The sequence below is a fragment of the Lycium barbarum genome, chromosome 2 (genome assembly GCF_019175385.1).
Source record: "Lycium barbarum isolate Lr01 chromosome 2, ASM1917538v2, whole genome shotgun sequence".
Taxonomy (NCBI): domain Eukaryota; kingdom Viridiplantae; phylum Streptophyta; class Magnoliopsida; order Solanales; family Solanaceae; genus Lycium; species Lycium barbarum.
Window position 1 is genome coordinate 14,774,336 of NC_083338.1, and position 26,186 is coordinate 14,800,521.

The 26,186-nt window shown below is 33.5% G+C and overlaps 3 protein-coding genes across 3 annotated transcripts; 2 read left to right on the forward strand and 1 right to left on the reverse strand.

Annotated features, from left to right (window-relative positions):
• Nucleotides 1-11,041: 11,041 nt before the first annotated feature.
• LOC132626242 (probable methyltransferase PMT16) lies at nt 11,042-15,371 on the forward strand. Its single transcript, XM_060341051.1, has 6 exons — nt 11,042-12,005; nt 12,311-12,521; nt 12,637-12,922; nt 13,410-13,802; nt 14,311-14,388; nt 14,884-15,371. Exons 1-6 carry the CDS (start codon nt 11,271-11,273, stop codon nt 15,137-15,139), a joined length of 1,959 nt encoding a protein of 652 aa, XP_060197034.1. The 5' UTR covers nt 11,042-11,270; the 3' UTR covers nt 15,140-15,371.
• A 2,702-nt stretch (nt 15,372-18,073) lies between these two features.
• On the forward strand, nt 18,074-18,834 carry LOC132629350 (protein 108-like). The gene is made up of 2 exons (XM_060345027.1): nt 18,074-18,428; nt 18,597-18,834. Exons 1-2 carry the CDS (start codon nt 18,152-18,154, stop codon nt 18,602-18,604), a joined length of 285 nt encoding a protein of 94 aa, XP_060201010.1. The 5' UTR covers nt 18,074-18,151; the 3' UTR covers nt 18,605-18,834.
• Nucleotides 18,835-20,582: 1,748 nt separating this feature from the next.
• LOC132629351 (CEN-like protein 1) lies at nt 20,583-22,747 on the reverse strand. Its single transcript, XM_060345029.1, has 4 exons — nt 22,462-22,747; nt 22,029-22,090; nt 21,854-21,894; nt 20,583-21,188 (listed from the first exon to the last, which is right to left on the reverse strand). Exons 1-4 carry the CDS (start codon nt 22,663-22,665, stop codon nt 20,968-20,970), a joined length of 528 nt encoding a protein of 175 aa, XP_060201012.1. The 5' UTR covers nt 22,666-22,747; the 3' UTR covers nt 20,583-20,967.
• Nucleotides 22,748-26,186: the final 3,439 nt, after the last annotated feature.

Below are 26,186 nucleotides of genomic sequence, written 5' to 3' on the forward strand. Positions count from 1 at the left end.
TTTAACTACAGCCGTGCTCATGTTTAAAATATTACTTATCATACATTTATACAATATAAATAAGATCAAATTTTGCTTTAATATATTTATTAATGCTTGAATACCTTTTATGTGAATTTAATAAGGATGAAAAAGTTATGGTATTGAAATTAATTAGATGTAACTGTTTTGGAATATGGCAGCAAAAATGTAGGAAAACGTGTGGTTCCTTATTCTTAGGGAGTTGCTTTACTATGGAACTCTTAATTAAACTGCTATGAAATGTTTACTTAATTATATGTTAACAATATGTACATATTTATATATTCTTGTCTACTTATGTTTTTTTCCCAATAATTAACACGGCTTCGCACGTTCGTAGAAACTAGTATAATAATATAATACTAAAAGTGGGAACAATGAAAGTTAAAAGTTGAATTATGAATTTACTCATCAAAAACTGGGTGACAATTTTGCCGTCAACCAAACATTACTTCAAAAGTGTTTTTTGTACAAAGATGTAAATACACATTCTAATTAAAAAAAATTGATTGAAATAAATACAAATATGACGCCCATTCATATGATAAGCATTTACTGAGGCTTTTGATATTCTCTATCTTCTACTAATGAAGATATCCAAAATTAACTACACATTTAAGTTGGAGGAAAGGAACAGACCTTTATTTTCTCTACATTCCAAACAAGAATTATTTCAAGATTTTTTTTTTCGTGTGCAAATATGTATATACACATTCTACAAATATGATAAAAAATGTATACCAATAATAACAAAAAAAAGGGAATAAATAAAAACGTGGGTCCTCTTTTTGTAACAAAGGCAGTCCCTTTGCCTTCTTGGTAACATCCCAAATATCAGCGCTGTTTGGTTTGCCTTCATCTAATAAATTTTACAGATAAAATAATTAGCATTCATTTCTGGAAATCTAACAGTTGTTTTGGGGGAGTGTAAACGTCAATCCTATTCAAGTGATGTAATACATTTATTATATACTATTAAATGTGAACTCATGGAATTTTTGCTATCACAAATATAGATTCCAGCTTAGTTTTCAATCCAAAAACTCAATTCCATTTTTGGGGGAGGAATTATTTGGATAGCAGAAAGAACAAGAAATAGTTTTCTTTATCCATTTGTGATAGTAGAAATCTTGACTAACTCAATTGTCTCTAATTTTTTATTTCATTCTTATTAATCATCTTCTTTTTGTTGAGGAATATATGAATTGTCATGGTTGCAGGATGGAAATTTTCCAGATATAAAATTGTAAGTGAATTTTGTACTTTTCAAATCTTTAATTTTTTGAGTTCTCAGATATAATTTGTTTGTAATTATTTATTATCTTCTCACCTTTTTCTTTTCTTTCATTTTTAGAGATACATATTCTAAAAAACTAATCAAAATTTGTATTCACGACGTATTTTGAAGGTAAGTTGGATCTCACACAATGTTTTCACAATTACTCCTATAAAAGGTAAGCCTTTGACAATTATTTTCAGCTATGTCTGCTTCATTGTTGGAAAATCATTTACTTTTTTAATATAATTTTTGTACTCTTTCCTTTTTTTTTTTTTTTGTTTTGTTTTGACATATGTTAAAATGCCTAAAAATTGCATGTTACACTACTCAAGTATTATAGAAAGGTACAAAAAAAAAAAAAAAAAAAAAAAAGATAAACAGTATTATAACAATGTATATGAGATTAAAAGTTGTTTCAAATTTTGTAGTACTAAAAGTCGTATTGGTTTTTTCTATATACATTCTTTAATATAGTTTATGAATTATAAGGTATCCTTATTTTAATATTATCATGCTCCTTTTTGTTTATTTTTCCTTCATTATATAGAATTAATTTTTATATGCGTATGATTTTTTTTATCCATATTACGTTGATTATGTTTACAAAAATGCAATGCAATTATTATGACAAAATTTTGGTATGTTTACCCTGTTTTTTTTGTTCGCCTTTATTTCGCATGTCGTGACTCTATTATTCTTTTTTCAGTTTGAGCTTGTAATTTTTTCCTTTAAATTTGATGTTATACCACAAAGACATTTTATAATATTTTTAAGCTCATGTCTTTTTGTTTGTCAAGTTCTTTTCTGATTATTAAAATTTAAATTTGAAAACAAAATATATAAATTTCTTTAATAAGATAGCGTCGGTTTTTCATGAACGCACGATTTTCGTGTTATATCCTGTAATATAATTATATTCTTACGTCAAGTTCACGTATAAAAGAATTCTAATTTTGAACCAGACAAAAAGTACATGTACGTGCAATTATGTTATACTTATATACATCATATTTAACTTTTCTACTGTCAATAAATATTAAGTATCGCTATGATAAATTTAAAATATATATTTGTTGAAATAATAATATGTATAAAAGAAACTATCAAGTTTGAAAATTCGAAACATTAGAAGCATTAGGGTATGTCAAATCAATTCAGTTGATTGTGTACAACTACAAACTGCTATAATACTCACTGAAATAGAATATATCCTACTAAAGAAACATTTTTTCCTACCCCCAAAAAAGGATATTCTCTCAGCTTCGTTACATAGAAATTCTCAAAAATTTGTGTTTTGCAGCGACAATAAACATTGATCAAGTGGGATCACCATTCATCAGCTTGAGCTATCATTTATCCTTCAAATTTCGTGTAAAACATTGCTTCTTCTAAAATTATTTCATTTTAAAATGTTTTGTTCTGATTAGCATGAGATGCAAGTGCAAACGCAAATGTCCTAGAACTAGTATTATATAATAAGTTAAAGCCAAGGTACTGTTTTTCTCTAGTCCTTTAAGCTAGATGAGTTGGTAGGTATACGGCATACGTTTTTCTCTATTGAATTTACTTTTCAAACACTACTTCAATTTTTTTTTACTAATATATAGGATAAATATATAAACAGAATAAATATCTTAAAGGCTATACCTAAAATATTGTCATATAAAAGGAGTAATTCTGACCAGAAATTATCTATTAGATTGCATTCTTCCTGAGATAATTATTAATATTTTTTTCATATCAATGAGACTAAAAGGGTGCCTTTTTAAAGAGTTTGTCCGTCTTTCCATAGAAACTATTGACAATTACCTTAGTTGTTCTGTGCTATAGTGTAGTCCCCATAGCAGTTAATCTAGTAAGACTTTGCTTTTTGGGAAATCTATTGCTAGGAATAATGATTGAATCATCATAACTTACAGAAAATATAATCACTCTTAGGTATCCTCTGTGAGTTTCATTTGTTTAAACTGTTCTCCCTTTGTCTTTACTTCCTTTCTCTACTTCCCATTTGGGAACCTGTAAGCGGTCTTTCATTCTTATTGTTCCCAAATTTGCAATTTAGTACTCCCTCCATTTTAATTTACGTGTCTTACATTTTTCTTTTAAAAAGAATATCTTTTTATATTTAGTAAATTTTTGTTCCAACATTCTCATTTTATCCTCGATGTTATTCTCTTATAGGAATTACTCTCTTATAGAAATGACATGACATGTTTAACACCATAACATTCAAAGAATATGTTTCATATGTTATATGCACCTTTAATTTAAAGCCATAAAATTTAAAAATCTTTTGTACAGTCTAACTTTACGCTTAATCAAAGTAAAACACAAAATGAGACGAGGTATTATTGTTACTTCTCGCTATCTACATGGCAAACTTTCCTAGGAAAATGAGTTAAAAGGGCTCTTTGAGAGTGGAATGAAGGATATGGAGTTTTTCATTTTTTTTCTAATTACAACCATTTAATTATGAATAGATGGGGCTGGATTAGAATATTTAACAACTTAGGGGAAAAAATTAAAAGATAAAAAACTTATAATAAACCCAAAATCCCTACCCATTTCCCCATTTTCCAAACGTAGTTCTTGATTTTTCTCTTTTCTCCTCTCCACTCCGCTCCTCTTCTCTTTTCTCTATATTCTTCTTCCTTTGTTTGAAAATCGAAGGTAGATCTGCATTATTTTGTTAGCCTTCAATTCAATCTTTGAAGACAATTTTAATTTTAAGGTAATCTCAGTTCTTTTTCTGTTTTCCTCTTCTTGAATTAGTGGAATATTGTATAACATGGGACATAATTGTACATATAATTGATATTAGAAGTTGACAGGTTAATATAAGTACTAGGTTGTGGTGGGTATATGATTGATTGTTCTCACTTTTCAATTCATTCTTTCTGCATTCAATTTTTTGTTAGATGAGAATTGAGTATTGTTAACACCTTAAGAGAAGCTATTTGCGCCTTAGGTGTTTAATAAATTTCCTAAAAGAATTGATTTTCTGTTAAGCTTCTAGATTTTTATACCTCCTAGGTTTGGTCTGATCAAAATATAAACGTCTTGCGAACTAATTGCGTCAAAGAATGATAGTGTCATCCTGAGATATATTTAAAGAAGTTTAACTCAAGAAGTTAGTCAATTTTGTATCCGGCATGGTTCCTTCTGCCAATAAATTTTCTCTTTTATTGGTAACCTGGAGATTTCTAGTTGATGTGTAAACACTGCATCTTTATTAAACAACATGTTGTTTACATACTATGCAGACATATTTAATTCTGGGGAAAATATTAATTTGTTGTATTAGTTTTTTTTAAAAAATAAAAATAAATATCTATGGTTGTTTATATATGAAATCTGAACCTACACAGGTTCTATGTGTAAACAATCACATATTGTTTAAACAACTTGCAGTTATTTATAACTTGGAGAACATTATTCATTTGTTCTATTATTGACGATTTTGAGATGTTTTTTGTATGTAAGTAAAATGGCAAAGAAAAATCAAACAATTTATAAAAGAAGGCCTAGAAAAAAGGCTAGGACAACGGAAGAGGAGTCTGCTCTGGCTAGAGACGCAGATAGACTTGTAGCAGCTCCAGTAATAGGAGAAGAAAATCAAATGATAAACGATCAAGCAATTGAGGAAGTGGTAGAGGAAGAAAGAATCTGGCAAGACAGGAAAGAGTAAAAGAAAATCAAATAATAGAAGAAGAAAATCAGGAGAGTGAGGAAAAAGACGAAATGATCTCATCAGCTCATGGTTTAGCTACAGAAGAAGAAAGTGATCAATAGACCAGGAAGCAGAAAATGAAAATGGGGAATAAAGTGCAGTAGATGAGGAATCCAGTATCAGGAAGAAGAAAATGAAAGTGGAGAAGAAAATGAAGAAGAAAGTAAAGAAGAAACAAATCATGATGTGCTTTTCGAACAAAGAAGGAAAGTTATACATGATAAGAATGATGCCCCTTCAAGATCAAATGTGAGTGTTTTCTAAACTACCATTAGTGAAAATTAAATGTAGGTGTTTCAACATCCACTTAGTATTTTTTATGAAATTACTACCAGTTCTAACAACAGAGGGATGCTTAAACACCTATTAGTTGTTTGTTGTAAACAAGCAGTTGTTATTTAAGCATCGACTGGTTGTTTATTGTAAACAAACAATAGATGCTTGTATCTTTTTTATGCTTTCTTTTAATTAATCAGCTTTATAAATCATATGCATTTTGTTGATGCTTCTGATAGTGAGGTCTCCAAATGCATCAAGTCCATCGATCTTATAAAGTATCACTTCAAGACACATCACTCTGAGCACTGTGATTTTCGAAAAAGATTTATGTAAAGTCAACTCTAGGAGGAAAAGCATTTGTTAAATTTAGATAAGTTTGTTTAAAACAGGGTATTTCAGAGAGGTCCAAAAAAAGTTGTTTTGGGCATTTCCTTGATATTCCAATGCTGCAAGTAAATTTTGGGTCGCTGATAGTTCATGGTCTTCTACTCCAACGTATCATTTGCGAGAAAAAGATGAAACTGTGGTTTGAACATGAAAATATGCCAGTTTATTTTGGCCCGAGGGAATTTTCCTTGATGACCGGATTACGGTGTTGCCACTTTCCTTCTGAAAAAACATTGGCTAGTCTGCTAAAGAAGGGTGAACCATTGTGGAAATTTGTTTCCAAGAAAGGAAAAATTGTTAATGCTAACTTCCTCCTTGAAAAGATCAAATCACCTAAGACACCAAAAAATTATAAGTTTTGACTTGCATTGGTTTAGTTTTATCCTTGCATCCCATGTGCAAGAGATTTATCAAAAGGTGTTGATGCCGACATGATCAAGCTAGCTGGAGATCTCTTTGTCTTCAACGAATATCCATGGAGAGTCTCAAAAGCTACCTTTTGACTGTTTAGTATCTTGCGAAGACAATAAAATTTGAATACAACCTTTACGGCATCCCGTGGGCATTCTTGGTAACTAAATAAATATTTTTTTATTTATAATATTTTACTTTTAATACTTATATTGATTTCACTTAATTATTACTCAATTCAAGCTTGGGATTTTAAAGCTATTCCGAAACTTCAACGAAATGTCAAGAATGTTCTCTCTGAGAGGACATTGCCACAAATGATCAGGTGGATGTCGTATGGAGGCCTCAAAAAATCTGCAGATCCACTGACGAAAAAGATATATATAATAACGCAAGGCTCTAAAACACTTTAAACAACCTGAGACTTGCTTAAACAACTTGAGATTTTTTGAACTAAACAATATTCAGTTGTTTAATAAACATGATATTGTTTATAAAGGAAGATCATAATACTGACTTTTTATTTCTTTCTATGCAGGTATTGCACCCTCTCATGATTCCTACAAATGTAGAAAAGAGGAAAGAATGCATGAAAGACCTTCAGCCATTTGCCAATGAGAGAGTGGACGAAAGATTTGATATGTTAAAAGCAGAATTGGCTGGGGGTGACAACCATCACAACTACTGAAGTAGAAGCTAGGGAGGTTGGCTGTGAGAAGAGGATCCCAGTTAGGAGCAGGAGTGAGGAAACGAGCCCACCAAGGGGTGGGGGTGCGGAAAGAAGCACTCCAAGAGGCGCGAGTGACGAAAGGAGCCTGCGGAGCCCTTTAATAAATTGTGGTGACAAAATTTCTGGTAGTCCGATCGACTATGATTTTGTTGGTCAGTATAGTGAAGGAGGTGTTGGTAGAAGAACTTTTGATGTTTGTCCTTCAAATGTGAAGTGCGCTTGAATCACCTGCGCGGATAAGCAAGGATAATTGGTACTGAAAATTTCTAATATGGAGAAGGAGTTCAAAGATATAGGACAGACTGTCAAAAAGTTTGTAGCAGAACATATGGATAGTCTATTAGAATTTTTTTGATAGCCTGTCCCATATCTTTGAACTCCTTCTCCATATAAGAAATTTTCAGTTTCAATTGTCTTTGTTTATCTGCACAGGTGAGACATTCACCAGCATACTTCACATTTGAAGGACAAACACCAAAATCTTCTCTACTAACACCTCCTTCACTATATTTACCACCAATCATAGTTTGATCGGACTACCAACAATTCTGTCACCACAATTTATTAAAGGGCTCAGTGGGCTCCTTTTGTCACTTACACCTCTTGGAGTGCTTCTTTCAGCACCGCCACCCCTTGAGGGATCTTTCCTCACCCCCACTCCTTACTGGTATCTTGTCCTCACCGCCAACCTCCCTAGCTCCTACTTCACCAGGTTTTATGGTTGTCCCCCCCAGCCAATTCTGCTTTTAACATATCAATTTTTTCATCCGCTTTCTCATTGGCAAATGGCTGAAGGTCTTTCATGTATTCTTTCCTCTTTTTGCATATGTAGGAACCATGAAAGGGTGCAATACCTGCATAAAAAGAACAAAAAAGTCAGTATTATGATCTTCCTTTATAAACAACGTCATGTTTATTAAACAACTTAATATTGTTTAGTTCAAACAACCTCAAGTTGTTTAAGCAAGTCTGAGGTTGTTTAGCATGTTTTAGAGCCTTGCGTTATTATATTTATCTTTTTTGTCAGTAGCACTGAGTGGATCTGCAGATTTTTTGAGGCCTCCATATGACATCCACCTGATCATCCGTGGCAATGTCCCCTCGAAGAGAACATTCTTAGCAATTCGTTGACGTTTCGGAATAGCTTCAAAGGCCCAAGCCTGAATTGAGTAATAATTAAGTGCAATCAATATAATATCAAAAGTAAAATAATATAAATAAAAAATATTTATTTAGTTACCAGGAATGCCTACGGGAAGCCGTAGAGGTTGTATTCAGATTTTATTAGCTTCGCAAGATACTCAATAGTCAAAAGGTAGATTTTGAGACCCCATGGATATTCGTTGAAGACAGAGGGATCGCAAGCTAGCTTATCATGTCGGCGTCAACACCTTTTGATAAATCTCTTACAGATAGGAGTCAATGATAAAACCAAACCAATGCAAGTGGAAACTCTTAATCTTTTGGTGTGTTAGGTGATTTGATCTTTTCAAGGAAGAAGTTAGCATTAAAAGTTTTTTCTTTCTTGGAAACAAATTTTCACAATGTTTCACCCTTCTTTAGAAGACTAATCAGTGTTTGTTTAGAAGGAAAGGGGTGACTCCGGTCATCAAGGAAAATTTCCTCGGGCCAAAACAAACTGGCAAATTTTCATGTTCAAACCACAATTTCATTTTTTTCTCACCAATGATACGTCGGAGTAGAAGACCATGAACTATCAGCGACCCCAAATTTACTTGTTGCATTGGAATATCAGGGAAATGCCCAAAACAACTTTTTTTGAACCTCTCTGAAATACCATGTTTTAACAACACTTCTCTAAATTCAATAAATGTTTTTTCCTCCCAGAGTTGACTTTACATAAATCTTTTCCGGAAAATCACCGTGCTTGGAATGATGTATCTTGAAACGATACTTTATAAGATCAATGGACTTGATGCATTCAGGGACCTCACTATCAAAAGCATCAACAAACTGTAGATGATTTATAAAGTTGATTAATTAAAAGAAAGCATAAAAAATCCACAAACATCTTTTGTTTGTTTACCATAAATAATTAGTCGATGCTTAAAAAATAACTATTTGTTTGCAATAAACAACTAGTAGGTGTTTAAGCATCCATCTGTTGTTTGAACTGGTAGTAGTTTCATAAAATACTAAGTGGATGCTGAAACACCTACACTTTATTTTAACTAATGGTAGTTTAAAAAACACTTGCATTTGATCTTGAAGGCGCAACATTCTTATCATGTATAACTTTCCTTCTTTATTCGGAAAACACATCATGATTTGTTTCTTCTTTACTTTCTTCTTCACTCTCCACTTTCGTTTTCTTCTTCCGGCATCCATTGATTCCTTATCTTCTGCACTTTCTTCTCCATTTTTATTTTCTTCTTTCTGATATGTTGATTCCTCATCTTCTACACTTTCTTCTTCTCTAGCTAAACCATGAGCTGATGAGATCATTCTTCTTCTTTCTCACTCTCCTAATGTTCTTCTTTTATTATTTGATTTTATTCTTCTCATTCCTAGCCTGCTAGGACCCTCTCTTCCTCTACCACTTTCGCCATTTCTTGATTGTTTATTATTTGATTTTCTTCTTCTGTTACTAGAGCTGCTGGAAGCCTATATGCTTCTCTAGACAGAGCAGACTCCTTTTTCATTGTCCTAGCCTTTTTTTCTAGGCCTTCTTTAATAAACTGTTTGATTTTTTTTTTTGTCATTTTACATACATACATAAAACATCTCAATATCGCCAAAAATACAACAAAGAATAATGGTCTCCAAGTTGTAAATAACCGCAAGTTGTTTAAACAACATGTGATTGTTTACACATAGAACCATTGTAGGTTCAGATTTTGTTTATAAACAATCATAGATTTTTTTTATATATCTATAAAAATAATACAACAAATTAATATTTTCCCAAGAATTAAATATGTCTGCATATGTTTAGACATGAAACCTGTGCAAGTTCTCAATATGTAAACAACAACATGTTGTTTAATAAAGATGTAGTTGTTTACACATCAACTAGGAATCTCCAGATTACCAATAAAAGAGAAATTTTATTAGCAAAAGAAACAATCCCAGATACAAAATTGATTAACTTCTTGAGTTAAACTTCTTTAAACATATCTCAAGATGATACTATCAATCTTTGACGCAATTAGTTCGCAAGATGTTGATATTTTGATCAGACCAAACCTAGGAGGTATAAGAATCTAGAAGCTTAATAGAAAATCAGTTCTTTTAGGAAGTTTATCAAACAACAAGGGCACAGATAGCTTCTCTTAGAGTTAACTATACTCAATTCTCGTCTAACAAAAAAATGAATATAGAAAGAATGAATTGAAAAGTGAGAACAATCAATCATATACCCATCACAATCCAAGTACTTATATAAACCTGTCAACTTTCAATATTAATTCTATGTACAGTTATGTCCCATATTATACAGTATTTCACTGATTCAAGAAGACGAAAACAGAAAAAGAAATGAGATTACCTTGAAATTAAAGTTGTCTTCAAAGGTGAACTTGAAGGCTACTAAAATAATGATGATCTACCTTCGATTTTCGAACAAAGGAAGAAGAATATAGAGAGGAGAGGAGAAGAGAGAAAAGTCAAAATCTGCGTTAAAAAATGGGGAAACTGGTAGAGATTTTGGATTTATTACAAGTTTTGATCTCTTAATATTTTACCCTAAGCTGTTAAATATTAGAATTCAGCCATCTATTCATAATTTAAATGGTTGTATTAAAAAAAAGAAAAAAAGAAATGGAAATTCCTTATCCTTCATTGCACTCTCAAAGAGCCCTTTTATCTCATTTTCCCAATAAAGTTAGTTAGGTAGATAAGAAATGGTAAAGCGAAACCTCGTATTATTGTATCCTAATCCAACCAACGTTTGTAACGAATGCATACATTAATTTAACTGAAGCAAATCATGATGAACATTTCCACGGTTGAGATTATTTCCTATCCAAACCATACCAGGAATGGCATATGACAGAGCAGTTAGCATAGTCCAATTACTAGACTCAAATTTTCCTATTTTTTAGAACTCCACAAAACACTCTCTCCCCTCCTTCTTCACATCTTTCTCTTGGTCGATTTGCAATACCCTCAGCAACTGTTACGGACACTCCAGCTATATATATATTTCAAAATTACATATATCACACTTAGTTCCAACAATTGTGACAAAAAAAGTGTAGTGGGTGCACCCACGAAACTTCAATTGTTGGATCCGCCTCTACGTCTCTCTCCTCCTACCACCTTCTGTCAATGCCGATCCAACTACAACACCGTGTTATAAACGCCATTCAGTTGGATTTCTTTAGCTCTTCCATTTAGTAAACCGTACATTGCAATTTTGAATCATTAATTGAGCTTTGTACGAGTAAGTAGGAAATTGATTTATTTGTGTCATGGCAGGTCCTAAAACACCCCCATACTATAGCCCGACCTACAAGCGCAATGGACCTAACTTCGCTTCTTCGCCTCACACGATAAGAATCAATCTTTATACATTGGCTATAGCCATTACGGTCCTCTGCTCCGTTGCGTATCTATTCGGTAGAGGCTCCATTTCCACCTCCCCTGTTTCTAATGTCCCGGCTACCATCCCTTGCATCCCCTTGAAAATCACTTCCACAACCGCCGTTTCCAATAATTCTTTGGCTTCGACATCCACACAAGTGGATTTCAGTGCCAGCCAAGGTGACGATGAAGGTGAAGGCACAGGCCCTGATGATGGCGCCAAAGTTTACCCGCCTTGTGACATTAAGTATAGCGAGTATACTCCCTGTGAAGACCCTCAAAGATCGTTGAAATTCAAGAGGGATAGATTGATTTATAGGGAGAGGCATTGCCCTGACAAGAGCCAATTGTTGAAATGTCGTATCCCTGCGCCTCACGGTTACAAGAAACCGTTCAAGTGGCCCAAGAGTAGGGATTTGGCATGGTATGCCAATGTGCCACACAAGGAATTGACGGTTGAGAAGGCCGTCCAGAATTGGATCCGAAAAGAAGGAGACAAGTTTAGGTTCCCTGGTGGAGGGACTATGTTCCCTAATGGTGCCGATGCCTATGTTGACGACATTGACAAGTTGATCAATCTCAAAGATGGTTCCATTAGGACCGCCATTGACACAGGCTGTGGGGTAATGTACTACTCCCTCCGTTTTAATTTGTTTGTCTTATTTTTCTTTCTAACCTGTTTAAAAAAGTAAGATCACTTTTTATATTTAATAACTCTTTACACCCAACATCCTGCATGACATATTTAAAATGACAAGACTCAAATGATATTTTGATACATTATGCATATCTTTTGTTTAAGACCACAAGATACAAAAGTAACTAAAACAAACAAATTGAAACGGAGGGAGTATTTTTCTCTATGGTAGATGAATTGTAGGATTCCATTTAGAAATTTGTTCTAAAGAGGTTACAATAATCTATGTAGGTGGCAAGTTGGGGAGCTTATCTTTTGTCGCGAGATATCCTAGCAATGTCATTTGCGCCAAGGGATACACACGAAGCGCAAGTTCAATTTGCTCTTGAGCGAGGCGTTCCTGCTCTGATTGGAGTGCTCGCGTCCAAGAGGCTTCCCTATCCATCCAGAGCTTTTGACATGGCCCATTGCTCTCGTTGCCTTATTCCGTGGGACCAGGAAGGTGCGTACAATTAAGTAAATAAAAGTGTGTTCTCTTAAATGATATGGTCACACTATTCAACAATTCTTTCATATAAATCTAAATTTTTTTTTACATGTGCTGTGTGGCGGATCAGGTGGCGCATACTTAATGGAAGTCGATAGAGTCTTGAGACCTGGTGGATATTGGATACTCTCTGGCCCACCAATCCGGTGGAGGAAATATTTCAAAGGCTGGGAAAGAACCAGGGAGGACCTTAATGGTGAGCAAACCAGAATTGAGGAGGTAGCTAAGAAACTCTGCTGGAAAAAGTTTGTTGAGAAGGATGACATTGCAATATGGCAAAAACCATACAATCATTTTCAGTGCAAAGAACAAAAGAAGAAGTTAATGTGTCCTGCCCAAGATCCTGATAGAGCCTGGTTTGTGCTTTGCAACTCCTCACATTTAATACCTTAACTACTAGTCCTCTGCTTCATTTTGTATGTCAGTCTTTGATTGGGGCATGGTGTTTAAGGAGAAAAATGATAACTTCGGTAGATACTCAAAGTATCCTTATTCCATGGTCTTATATATGTCATGATATTTCTATGATGATAAACACATATCATTAAAGGTAAAATGGAAAGTTTAAATAAGTTAAAAGAGTTTTCAAGAAGCGTCATTTTTTGGAATAAATTCAAAAGCAAAGAACGTGATATAAATGGAAAGGAGAGATTATCAAGTTATACTTGACACTACAATGACTCTCACCATAGGAATATTACTTTATAATACGCTTAGCTCTCTTATGTATGGTAAGACTGCAACTCAGACACATCTGATTTAGATAAACTAGGAACTAAGACTCGCATCTTTGACACATGAGGATGCTCTAATCTTGCTTCATGTTGAATTCATTATTTTTAGGTACACGGAGCTTGAAACGTGCGTAACTCCCTTGCCAGAAGTATCAAGTGAAGAAGATGTGGCTGGCGGACAATTGGAAAAATGGCCTAAAAGATTACACGCGATACCACCTCGGATCAGCAGTGGAGCTGTCAATGGCGTCACAGCTGAATCTTTCAAGAAGGATTCACAGCTATGGCAGAAAAGAGTTTCTTATTACAAGAGCGTGGACAACAAACTCAACCAACCAGGGAGATACAGAAATCTCTTAGACATGAATGCTTACCTAGGCGGTTTTGCTGCTAGTTGGGTTGATGACCCTGTTTGGGTGATGAATATTGTTCCTGCTGAAGCTGAGGTGAACACGCTTGGTGTCATTTATGAAAGAGGATTGGTTGGAACGTATCAAAGCTGGTAATTCCTCTGTTCTTTAATAACTTCTCCTCTTATCTCCTTCCCTGATATAAGTACTTCAACGGAAAAGGTTCAAATATGCGCTGGTACTATGCGAACTTGAGAGGATTTGTCCTCCATTAATGCTTAAGCCCACTTATGCCCTTACCATCAAATACTTGATCCAAATATGCCTTTATTTTAAACAGTTTCCACTTAACCTAACTACGCTATTAATTAGACAATTAGCACCAGAATTTGACACTTGTCATCATCTAAGAGACCTAGACTTACCCGGCCCCATATGGAGAACATATTTGGTCCCACACACATATTTTGAGGGCATATTTGGTCCCATATGCGTGCTATATTTGAACTTTTAGATGAGATGGTTACACACTTCAATAAGACTTTCCGACATAATTAGTTAAATAAAAAGTTTGATCTTTCTAACAGTTTAAACTTTTAGATGATCATGTACTTCAATAAGATTTTGGTGTATGTGTATTCACCTTGAATTTTGTCTCAGGTGTGAAGCCATGTCAACTTACCCAAGAACATATGATCTTCTTCATGCTGATTCAGTATTTACTATGTACAAAGACAAGTGAGTTCTATTTCTCCTTTTTTTTAAATTCTACTACTCTCTCCGTCCTAATTTATATGAAAGTTTTGACTGGACACGTAGTTTAAGAGGAAAAGATTTTTTTTTTTTAAATATGTGGTCTAAAACGGGCAATAAAGATTTCTGAAGCTATAAATCATAATGGGAAGTTTTTAAATTGTTACTAAAGATATAAAAATATCATTCTTTTAGGGACTAACTAAAGAGAACGTCACATAAATTCGGAAGAGCAAGTATATCTTGTTGGGAAAATTATAGCCAAATACTATTCGGCTATCTAGTTGACAAAATATGTACACAATGTATATGTAGAGTGTAGTTTATATATATAGCCGAAGTATATAGACAGTGTATAGTTTGGCGATCTTTGGTAAACTAGATGTTTGAACTGTACATATTGATAACTTTCCTGTCTTATTTCCGATGATGGCCTTGTTATTTTACTTATTGTTTGTTTCCATACTTGCCAATTTATAGATGTGAAATGGAGGACATATTACTAGAAATGGATAGGATATTAAGGCCAGAAGGAAGTGTAATCATCCGAGAGGATGTAGATATATTGGTGGAAGTAAAGAAGATAGCAGATGGGCTGAATTGGGAAACTCTAATTGTGGATCATGAAGATGGGCCTATGGAAAGAGAGAAACTTCTGTTTGCAGTCAAGTCTTATTGGACTGCTCCAGCAACTCAAGATTCCAAAAACAACACCTCCGCAAGCCCAAGGATCTAATTAATTTCTTGTATAAATTAAATTGCCCCTAATGTTTGTTCATCTTCTTTTCTTCTATTTTTTACTTTTTTTTGGGGGGAGTTTAAGTGCAAATTGTCAAAATTTTGAAGTAGGCATTATACTCCCTGGACTAAATTTTGTATAGCTTAGTCTGCCAAAGCTTTTGAAAAGTTTGTAAAACAATTCTGTTTGTCTTGATATGATTAATAGATTTTGTTTAGCTTGAAAAGTACCTATTGATCTCTTATGATATGTTTTTTTCTCTCTTTTCTTTTGTCTGCCTTTTCCATTTTTTTCTTGGGAAACTTACGTAAATATATCCTTCGGCCGACTAGATTACCAAGTATGACCGAAATATACATTACCTGTACACTGTATACATATTTTGTAAACTCTAGATGATCAAATGATATTTGATAGTAATTTCCCCTTTCTCTTTCTCTTTTTATCGAGCAACTCACTTTGCACAAGAAGAAGAAAAAAGAAAAGAAGATCAGGACAAGTGGAAAAGGAAAAGAAACATTTATGAGAAAAAAAGAGTTAAGAGGAAGGAAAAAGGGGGAAAAAGAACAAAATATCTACGTCCATTAATCAAAACGGAGAAAAGGGAAAGATTGGGCATGCCATTATAATAACTTTGATTTGGAATATTACAAAATTTAGCTGAAAATTGGACATTTCAATTTCACACTATTAAATCTTTTAATTTGCTTGTGACATTCAAATTAAACAACCTTTCAAATGGCAAAACTAGAAATCGCCTTAAAACTCCTCTAATGCTCTTAGGTTGGACAATCATGAAAGGGTAAAAGTTTTATGTGAATCACATACTAGTAACTAGGGAGGTTTATGATACATATTGAGTATCATTATACACGTTAAATTATTTTATCTTTTTACAAATAGGTACTTCACGCGATGGACACAACAAGTTAGGATTGTCGTCTTTCAATTACTTTATTTTGGTGAGGTTCACCTTATGATTTGATGCTAGCCCATCCTATTTTCAACTTTTGCATAACTAGGTTGCATCTCAGTATTTTCTGAATTGTAATAATGAGGTATCATATGCCATTCTTGAATGAAATTATATTTCTATTAGCCGAGGAGATCAATGAGCACAATTGTTTATGTTATTTGTTTTAGACGATATTTCATTTGTCATGTTGACGATATTGAGCATACCTTAGTTATATGGGGAATAGATAGATGATTTGCTAGGTCAAAATTACAGGTATCGAGTATTGATCACGCACTCATTTGTTTTTGGGGGCATGGCATGACATAACCCCTAGACGTGAATAGTGGTTTCGTTTTTCTTTTTTACAGCTTATAAGACGGAGGTGCATTTACCTGTTGAGCAATAATCACTAAATGGTACACTAATAGTTAATCGTGTTTTAGCTTAATTTTTTTCTTTTCTAGTTTGTCTATATTATTTGAATTCCCTTATTTTTTTTTTATTTTTTTTTAACAGTTACAACTCCAGTTAATTGCTACTATTATTGCATCTGAATCCAAAGCTAATTAGTATTCAAGTCTTCTCCAATTTTTGGTCCTTTAGATTAATTCATGAAATAAGTGGTACATTAATGTAAGAAATCTTAGATTATGATTAAAATTCCAAGGGAACTCCCTAGCTATATATATAAAACAGAACACATTGACCTCTATCACTCTATGCCTTTAAATGCTTCTCTTCGATTCCGTAATATTGAGTGCATTGTCTTAGTAAGTTTTTGTACTTCCTTTATCAATTCTATCTTTTTAGCAAGTGTCTCAAACAAAGCCACGAATTAAATGGAATAATTACACTGTATGTTAATTAGGGTAACAATGCTATCAAAATTCTTTTTTTTTTATTGCGCAAATTGCCCTTTATTTGGGGTGGTCTTTAATTTTTGCCCTTCAAATTGGTGGTCTTTAAGTTTTAACCCCGCCTAACACCCCGAGGTTGTGGGTTCGAACCCCATCTCAGTAAAAAAAAAAAATAAAAAAAATCGCAAGACAGAATTTACATGGCACAGGAGTTTCTCTCTAAAACTACTTCGAGAAATCAGATTGCTGCCAGTAACATCAATCTCTTTTCTGCTTTTGTATATGGATTTTTTGGAGTTAATAAGATCTTTAGCTTATATTCAATTAAACATATTAGAGTAACTATCAGTAAAATCCAAAATTTAATTTCAACGAGCACATGTGTGTACATAATATTGTATAATAGTGTATAAGAGGTGTGTATACACCCATATACACACGTCTTATACACTACTATATATTTTTATACGCTTATATACATAATGTATTTGTCTTGTATAAAAGTGTTATTCTTATTTAAAATTAGTAAAGATCTATGTTTATACCCACTTATACAATACTGTATAATTGTGTATAAAATTGTATAAGTGGGTATAAATGTGTATAATTTCACAATATTTGTATAATTGTGTGTAAATGTGTATACATGCGTATTTTCGTGTATAATATTATATAATTATATTTTTTAGTGGATATACCTACACATTATACATCCACATTATACACCTTCAAACACCTATATACATAATGTATCTGTCTTTTGTATATAAGTGTATAACATTGTATAAAAGTGTTTTGGGCTAAAGCTTTGCAATGTAAGTTTTGGGCAATTTTTTTTGCAATGTAAATGACCAAATTGTATATTTCTGAAATTTCCCCAAATTAAATTCCAGTTAATGAAAAAAAGCACTAACTCCCCAACCAGATAACAACTTGGAACAAATGGTGTACTATATTATGGCTCAATTACAGAAGTGTGGTGAAAAAATGCAAGAAAGCTGACCACCAGTCCACCAATAGCTTCAATTAGGTCGTTCACACAAAGGGTCTCATCTTGCAAATACGTTTCTGCTTAACTCTTTGTTCCGCAACTATAAATACTTCTCCCTTGGCACAAGTAAAACCAAATCATCAGCTACTTTCAATTTCTTTTGACAAAATATTTGTAAGTAAGAAAGAACTATATATTCGACCATGGCAGCTACAAAGTCATCAGTTGTTTCACTATTCCTTTTCGGCCTTCTGGTGATCGTGCTTCAAAGCCGAGTGATTGAGTGTCAGTCGAACACATGCTCAACATCACTTACGAACCTGAACGTGTGTGCCCCGTTCGTGGTGCCAGGGGCACCCACTGCTAGCGCGGAGTGTTGTGCTGCACTGCAGTCAATTGATCACGACTGCATGTGCAACACTATGCGCATCTCTGCTCAAATTCCCTCTCAGTGCAACCTCCCTCCCCTCTCTTGTGCTGGTTAGTGTTAATTTTAAGGTCTCTTATTGAAATTTAGCTTTAGACCACTAATTTTGTTAAGCCGTCCTTGAATGAATCCAATGAGATGAAATAAGAGCAAGTTTGTTATTTGACTCAAGTTATATTGCATTATGACGATTTACTCACCGACTCTTATTTTGTTTGCAGCAAATTGAGTTTACGGTCAGTGCCAGCCAGTTCACAGCCGCTGCATGGGAAAATAAAATAGTATCGTAACAATAAATTAACGTTGTCCCTTTTATCTTTTATTTTGTTGTTGTTTGCATTGCTCTTTATGCTGATGTTGTCGTCCCTCTGATCTGCAACTGAGCAAGGTCAGGAAAGAGTTTGTAGTGTCATATATATGAGTATGAATAAAACAAATTAACTTGGTTAATTTTCTCTAGTTTCAAGCTCAAATATTAAGTACAAATACAATGGCTTTCTACTGACTAATTATTAAGTTAGTTGATCTAGCGCCTCACCAATACAAGAAAATATGGGTGCGTTGCTATCATTAAATAAAGATAGATTACATGCCCTAACAGGCGTAAAGATTTAAAGAATCAGAATTGTAGTCCATCTACATAAAATTTCACTACGACAGTGGCGATTGGTGAAACACAGCTCGATCAAACTGTTGCGGATATATTAATTCTCCACGGCAATTGTTAAGAATTCATCACCAACATAATTAATATCTAAGATATTTCATGAAGAATCTAGAATAATCAAGGAGTTGTAGAGAATAGGGAGGAGCACTCTAGAATTCTCATTCTAGAGTGATTCTAGAAAAAAATATTTAGGAATATTCTAGAGAAAATTATAAATATCTCTCTCACTAGATCATTTCATCTCCACCTATAAATAGAGGTGGTCATTTGAGTTGTAAGCAAGCAAGAAAGTTACAAGTGAGAATTGAGAAGTGAGAAGTGTGAGAGCTAGTAAGAAATAGTAGAGAGAAACAAAGAGAGTTGCTAGAGTGAGTGCAAGGAAAAAAAAATTAGTGTAAGAAATTGTAAGACTGAAGCTGGTCCTTACTTTGCAATAATAAAATTCAAGTTGTGCCCGACTATTGTGCCCGACAATACTCAACAACAATGATAGCCAAAATATTATGTGATGCACAAGCTGATCAATTGCTCCAAATTTATACTCACAATTTGAATGATATCCGCTGGAGCATGTAACTCTGTGGGGATTTCTATCCTATATAGTATTGATTAATCATAAAATTTATGTGGCATTTCACGATCCTAATCCATGTGAATAATTAACTTTATTCTTAAACTGCCTGGCCAAATTTCAAATTTCAGACAAAAATGTTGAAATTAAGTTTGGGATTGTCAAGCCTAACTTCAGACACGCGTATGTTTGAAATTCAGACTCATGCATCTTGCAAAATTTAGAACTGTCGGCTATGTCTTAAACGTGGTCTTGAAATCGGCTATTTGTGCACTTCTCCCGGCCTACATTGTAATCGTGTTGGTTTGGCTCATTCGATTTAATATAGGAGTTAAGTTAAAGTCCCACAGGGGTGTGGGTAATAGTTTTTATACCTTAAGCCAATATAGTAGTTTTATGTAAAAAACGTGTATTCTTTAGTTTTCCGTTCTTTACCTTCCTTAGTAGTTTTTGTCGTGTACGTGCTCTTATATTTGTACATAATGTTAATGTGTGTTGTTCCTCTTTAAATTAATGTAAAATAATTCGTGAATTGTAGTATAAGTAGTAAGCAAGAACTATTAATATGGGGATTGAAACTCATACATGTATTAGGAATACTGAATTTAATACTCATACTCCGTCAATTTTATCTAATACATCAAACTAGACGAACCTCTACATCATATAGGACCAAAGGAGAGTCAAAATTAAAACGGGTAACATGAAAGACGAAAACCAGATACCACAGACAAATGGACTGCAACCTAATTGGTGGAGATCTCATTAAGTACAGAGTTGTACTTTATATGTTTGTCCACATGTTACAAAGCTTTATGCTCCTCATATGTTGGAGTCACTCCCTCATATATAGTCCTACAACATAAGGTGTCACTCTGCATAGTGCAGACCTTATTTAGATCACTTATTAATGTTACGTTATTGAGGCGTGTTCTTGAAAATTCACAATTCATGAAAATTGCAGTATAATTAAATGATAATCATACATATCTTATTAATACTGATAATATTCCAATACATCAAACTAGACGACCCTCTGGCCTCTACATTATATAGTAAGACCAAAGGAGAGTCAAAATTAAACAGGTAACATGAAAGACCAGGTAGATACCACAAACAAATGGCCAACGCACCACAGTGGAGAGCTCACAGTCTGTATGATGCATGACGATGACACTCTTAACGAGTTTTCTGGTTATTAGTACAATATTATGACACTGCTTAAGAAAAATTCTGCATACACTACTGGTCCTACAGTGTAATTAGGTGTCACTCTGCATAATGCGGACCTTATTTAATTTAGATCAACTTATTTAATTTGCATATATTTTTTTGGTTGATGGAGTTGCATGGTTCATCTTCTTCTGGCAGCAGTTTCTCTCTGGGCATTAAAGTAGACAGCGGCAACAGGGGAACCCAATCCATTCTCTGCAGTAAACCTTCGAGTGTTGAAATGGTCCCTTGTTGATGGAGGTTTCACTGTTTGCCTTCCTCTATTTTGCTTGTACAATAGGAACACATATCGGTGAATCCCGATTACTGGCTTTGGACTCTCGTAGCTCACTATCTCTTTTCCTGTTTAATTTGAATTTCTACATGTCAGATTCGCTGAAGATATAATTAAGTAAATAAAAGGATATTCTCTTTGACTACAACATCCGAAGACTTTAAGATTAGTTGGACGCACGGTTCAACGTGATATAAGAACAGAGATTAGTCCTTAGATCATAGTCTCATCATCACTAATTATGAAAAATGACGTGCTTGTTTCATGAAAAAATTAGGCTCGCACACGACCGACATATTTTGAAGACATAATTAAGTAAATAAAATTGTGCTTTTTCTAATAAAATAGGTTTTACATGAGAGATGTGTTGGAGTTACTTAGATCCATTTTCTTGTATTGGGCCCAGCCCATTTTTACATTATTTGTATTTCCCCGATTGTACCCGGATGTATTAGTTTTAGCAGTTAGCCTTTTATATTTCTACCCTCAATATAAAAGACTATGTACTTGTATAGTTGACTTAGTTGAAAGAAATAAAAGGAAGGTAGTTTATATTTACCACTTTCTCTCTCTATATATGTATCAAACCCTAGCTTTGATTTCTTCAAATAATTCCACAATTTGTTGATCTTAACACACACACGGACACATCTCAGCACAATTTGCCCATATAACTAGTACTACTACTTATTTTTGCAAGCTACTATGATAACCAAAGAGTCAATTTGCTTACCGAAAGAGACATCAGTAGAACCAGGGATATCTGTCACAATCCTGGAAAAGCAAAACCAATGTTTAAAGCCCATTATATTGACGTGAATGTCATATAGTACTCTGACAAGATAATTTTAGTTGTAGTAATATCATGTTATGCTTTTCAACAGTGAATAGTAGCGTAATATAATTACCAGTGGAGGTGTTCCCTCAAGTAAGGGTCACTAGGCCCTGGAACATCTGGGTCGGTCATGATCTTTTCCAAAGAAAATAAAGACAAAAATATAGTCAGAATTTTGAAGTTCAGAAAAAGGAATAGTAGAGATAATCTGAAAATTAGACAGAGTAACACAATTGTACTACTCCCTTCATCCCAATTTATGTAGCACCTTTTACTTTTCGAGAGTCAATTTGCTTAATGTTTGAAACTAAACTAGATAAACTCAATATTTTAGATATTCAAAAGCTATACAAAAAGTACTATAAATTGCAATTTTTCTCATGTCAATATGATGAAAAAATGCATTTTAAAATGTTGTTCAAAGTTCTGTAGTTTGAATCTCAAAAAATGAAAAGTATCATATAAATTAGAACGGAAAAAGTACGTATATAGGTATAGAGACATACGAGTGTGTAAGCAGATCTCATGTCTTCACCACCAATTTCCACACGAGGGTTAGCAGCAATGACAGCCGGCATGAGCTCATGTCCATTATACACTTGCTTGCTTCCATTGTATATGACATTCATTTTCACACTTGGACTGAAACTGTCTACTACTTCTCCTATCACTCGTGCAACAACAAGTGGTTCAACATCCCTAGAAGACATTTCAATAATCACTTAACTTGATCCTTCTTTTTGGTAACTAATTGTTGTGTGCTTTTTTAGTTTAAGCTATGCAATGGAGATATGCGAGGTGGTTTGAAGAATGTTACTTGGGGCAAGGACTTTATATATAGGACACCTGAGCATCATTTGAACTCACTACTTTATGTATAACGTCCACTAAAATGTTGGGTGTGTAAATAAAGTTCCATATTAGTAGTTTAAAAAAAAAGTAAATTACTTGAAAGACGTTGAATACTTTTAATGGTGTGAGATTTTTGAAAAAAACTGTGCGGACTTGACCTAAAGTGGACAATATTACACCACATTAAGAGCACGAAATGACGCATGGTGTCCTTAAAAGTGTCCGTTCTTGAGTTTTTGTCCCTGATTAATAAAATTTTTTAAAAAAATGACCTTAACTTGAAAAAAATTGCTAGGAAGATTTTTTGTCGCCCATCCGGCATAAGTTATAGCTTTTGCCTATAAGGCAGGACCTTTGGTTAATTGAGTAGGTTCAACGTCTTGAAATATCGTGAACTTCTGCCTTATACGCAAAACTAATTTATGTTCACAACTAATTATGACCGACGGGCAACAATAGTTTCGCCTCTGTTGCCCATCAGGCATAAGTTCTAGCTTTTACCTATAAGGCAGAACTTGTGGTCAATTGAGCAGGTTCACTTTTTCAAATATCTTGAACTTTTGCCTTTAGGCCACACTAATTTATGCCCACAACTTATGTTCGATGAGCACAAAAGCTTTGTCTAGCTAATTTTCTGAAGCGGAGGCTGTTTTTAAATTTTTGTTAAGGGGGGCTAAAAAATCAAGACCACCCCTTATGGAAGTTATTTGTGAACTTAACAATGTTAGGAGTATCTTCAAACCGTTTTAGCGCAATATAAAATTGCATAAATAATTTAATGAATTTAAAAATTGAATGCATAAATCTAAAATTCTAAATTCGCCTACACGCGACGCGACAGTAAGAGAAGGAAGGGCGGGGAATGTTTTATAAGTTTAAAGATTCGGTCGGGAACAATTTAAAAGTGCCACAAATTAAAGGTTGTCTACTACATACGGAAATTATGAATGTTCCTATGAAGAAATTTCCAACAATTCATGACGGAAAGAGAAACCACTAGAGACGGTAGAGAGTGGGCATAGCTTTAATTTATTTTCTATGCTTCGTTTATTTGTAGCCCTCTTAGGAAAGTTAATAAACTCATTTTGTAGTGTCAATTAGTTATGGACTGATTAATATTTATTAAGATTAATATTAAGATGTTTGAGTCAAAATATATTGTATCTGGTTATTAAGATGTTTTTAAATTTAAACACCACAAAAAATTAGAATTAGCTACGAACTTTGTCACTAAATTATTCGTAGCTAATAGAGTTTTTTGATAATCAGTCGCTAATTAATCTGTTGTCAATCTTATTTAGCGGCGAATTTAGTTTAGCTACATAATTTGTCTATCACTAATTCTTATTTTCTTGGTAGTGAATTATTGGATAATAAAAACAATTGGATTTTCTCAACATATGAATGAAAATAACTTATCTTCATTCAAACATTAAAAAAATATCTAATTCTAAAACTAATTAAAATATTTTAGCAACGTAAATATTATAGAGGAAATCTTAATTAATATGATGTTGTAAAAATTATTTGGTTGATGAAGCATGCTAAACAAAATTAGCGGTGGTGATAACTGATGGTAGTGGTCATCGGTCCATGGCGGTTTGAAGATGGTGGCGAGCGGTGGAGGTGATTAATGGTGGTGGTTGCGGTGGAGGTTGTGGTAAAAATGGTCGGTGGTTTGCTAAAGTGTAACTAGTGATCGGGAGTGGAGGTTGCAATGGACAATGACGATGGAGGCAGTTGATGATCGTGCTGACAAGTGGTGGAGCTGATAAATTATATTGGATGTGAACCTGGCTTACGATGGTGGTGACTAGTACTGGTGGTTGCTAACAATAGTGGTGGTTATATAGTGGAAATCATTTTGAATGTCATTGTGCGATGGTGATCTTTGGTAGAGGTGGTTGATGGTGATGGTTGTTTTTTGTATAGACAGAGAGTACTCGTAAAAGAAGGTCAATTTTTATATATAAAATCTTCAAATGGACAATATCTTAATGACCTTAAGATCATGTAGAGGATTTGAATGATTCAATCCAATTAAGAGTAAATAATTAACCGTAAAAGAAAAGAACACACTTAACGGATTGAGACATGAAGAGTTTTACAAAGGTGAACTCAACGATGTCCGTTATAATGATCATGCTACTGTGAAAAATATATGCTAATTCACATTCAAATTTCCATTAAGCTTAACTAAACGGGCTATTATTCATTAAACCCGTGAAACGTTACAGAAATGATTTTTTTTTAATTAACAATGTGAACTAATCTGGAAATAGTCTCATATTGGTATAATTTTCTTTTTCTGTTTTGATGAAATTTACTACCTGGACTTATTCAATTCTGATAATTCGGAGCCTAAATTCTGTCATATCTGATATCTGTATTTTGTTATTACCTTATGCCTTTAGTCCACTGAGGAATACTACTTTCTGAATGTAAAACCAATATTTTAGACAAATGGGAATTTTTGAGTTTTTGAGGTTCTTGTGTCGTGTAGAAATGAGATATGGAAAATAAATCCTATCATGGAAGCAAAAGTACAAACTTTTATATGTTACCACAGCACGGATGCTTTGTCCAATTTGGTAGTGACAAGACATCTTATACAAATTCTTGGCCCCATTTGCTAGCTATGATTAGCTAGCTATTATTAGCTAGCTAGCTAGGCTTTCTGGTTGTAAAGCATGTCCTCAATTATACTTTGCCTACTCTAATGAAACATGAAACACAATTTGTAACTGTGTTAATTAATATGCTTGAATTGACATCACTTCTTATTTTTGTTATTTCGGTAGCTGTGTGTTAGCATGACAAAAGATTAATCTGTAATAATTAAACAAACTAAACTATAAAGTACTAAAGTATAACAGAAGGTTTAGGCTCGAGCTATTGCACAGTAAACAGGTTATTTAATGCGCGTTCAAAAGATAGCTATTACGAATTTTCCTGAGAGTTCAAACAAAAAAAAAAGAAAAAAGACAAAAAGGAAGAAGAAGGTTTAGACTGCTATTTACCGGCATACGTTCCTTCTTAGATTATAAGAGAACATATGTTTAAGCATGTACTTCCCTTGCAAAGACCCTTATTATTACTCTTTTCGTTTTATTCTATAGTATAATATCTGATTGGGCACGAGTTAACAAAAGAGAAGACTAATATTCATATATAAAATTTGTAGTCTTAAGTATTTTATGATATTTTTATGATTATGAAAGCATGTAATTAAGTTAATTGAAGTTACTTCATTTGTCCTAATTCATATGAGGATTGACTTATTTGGAGAGTCAAACAACTTTTTCTTTGATTCAATCTCAAACATAGATTTTTTTTGAGTATTTTCTAATAAAATTTATATATTTGAAAACTACAACAA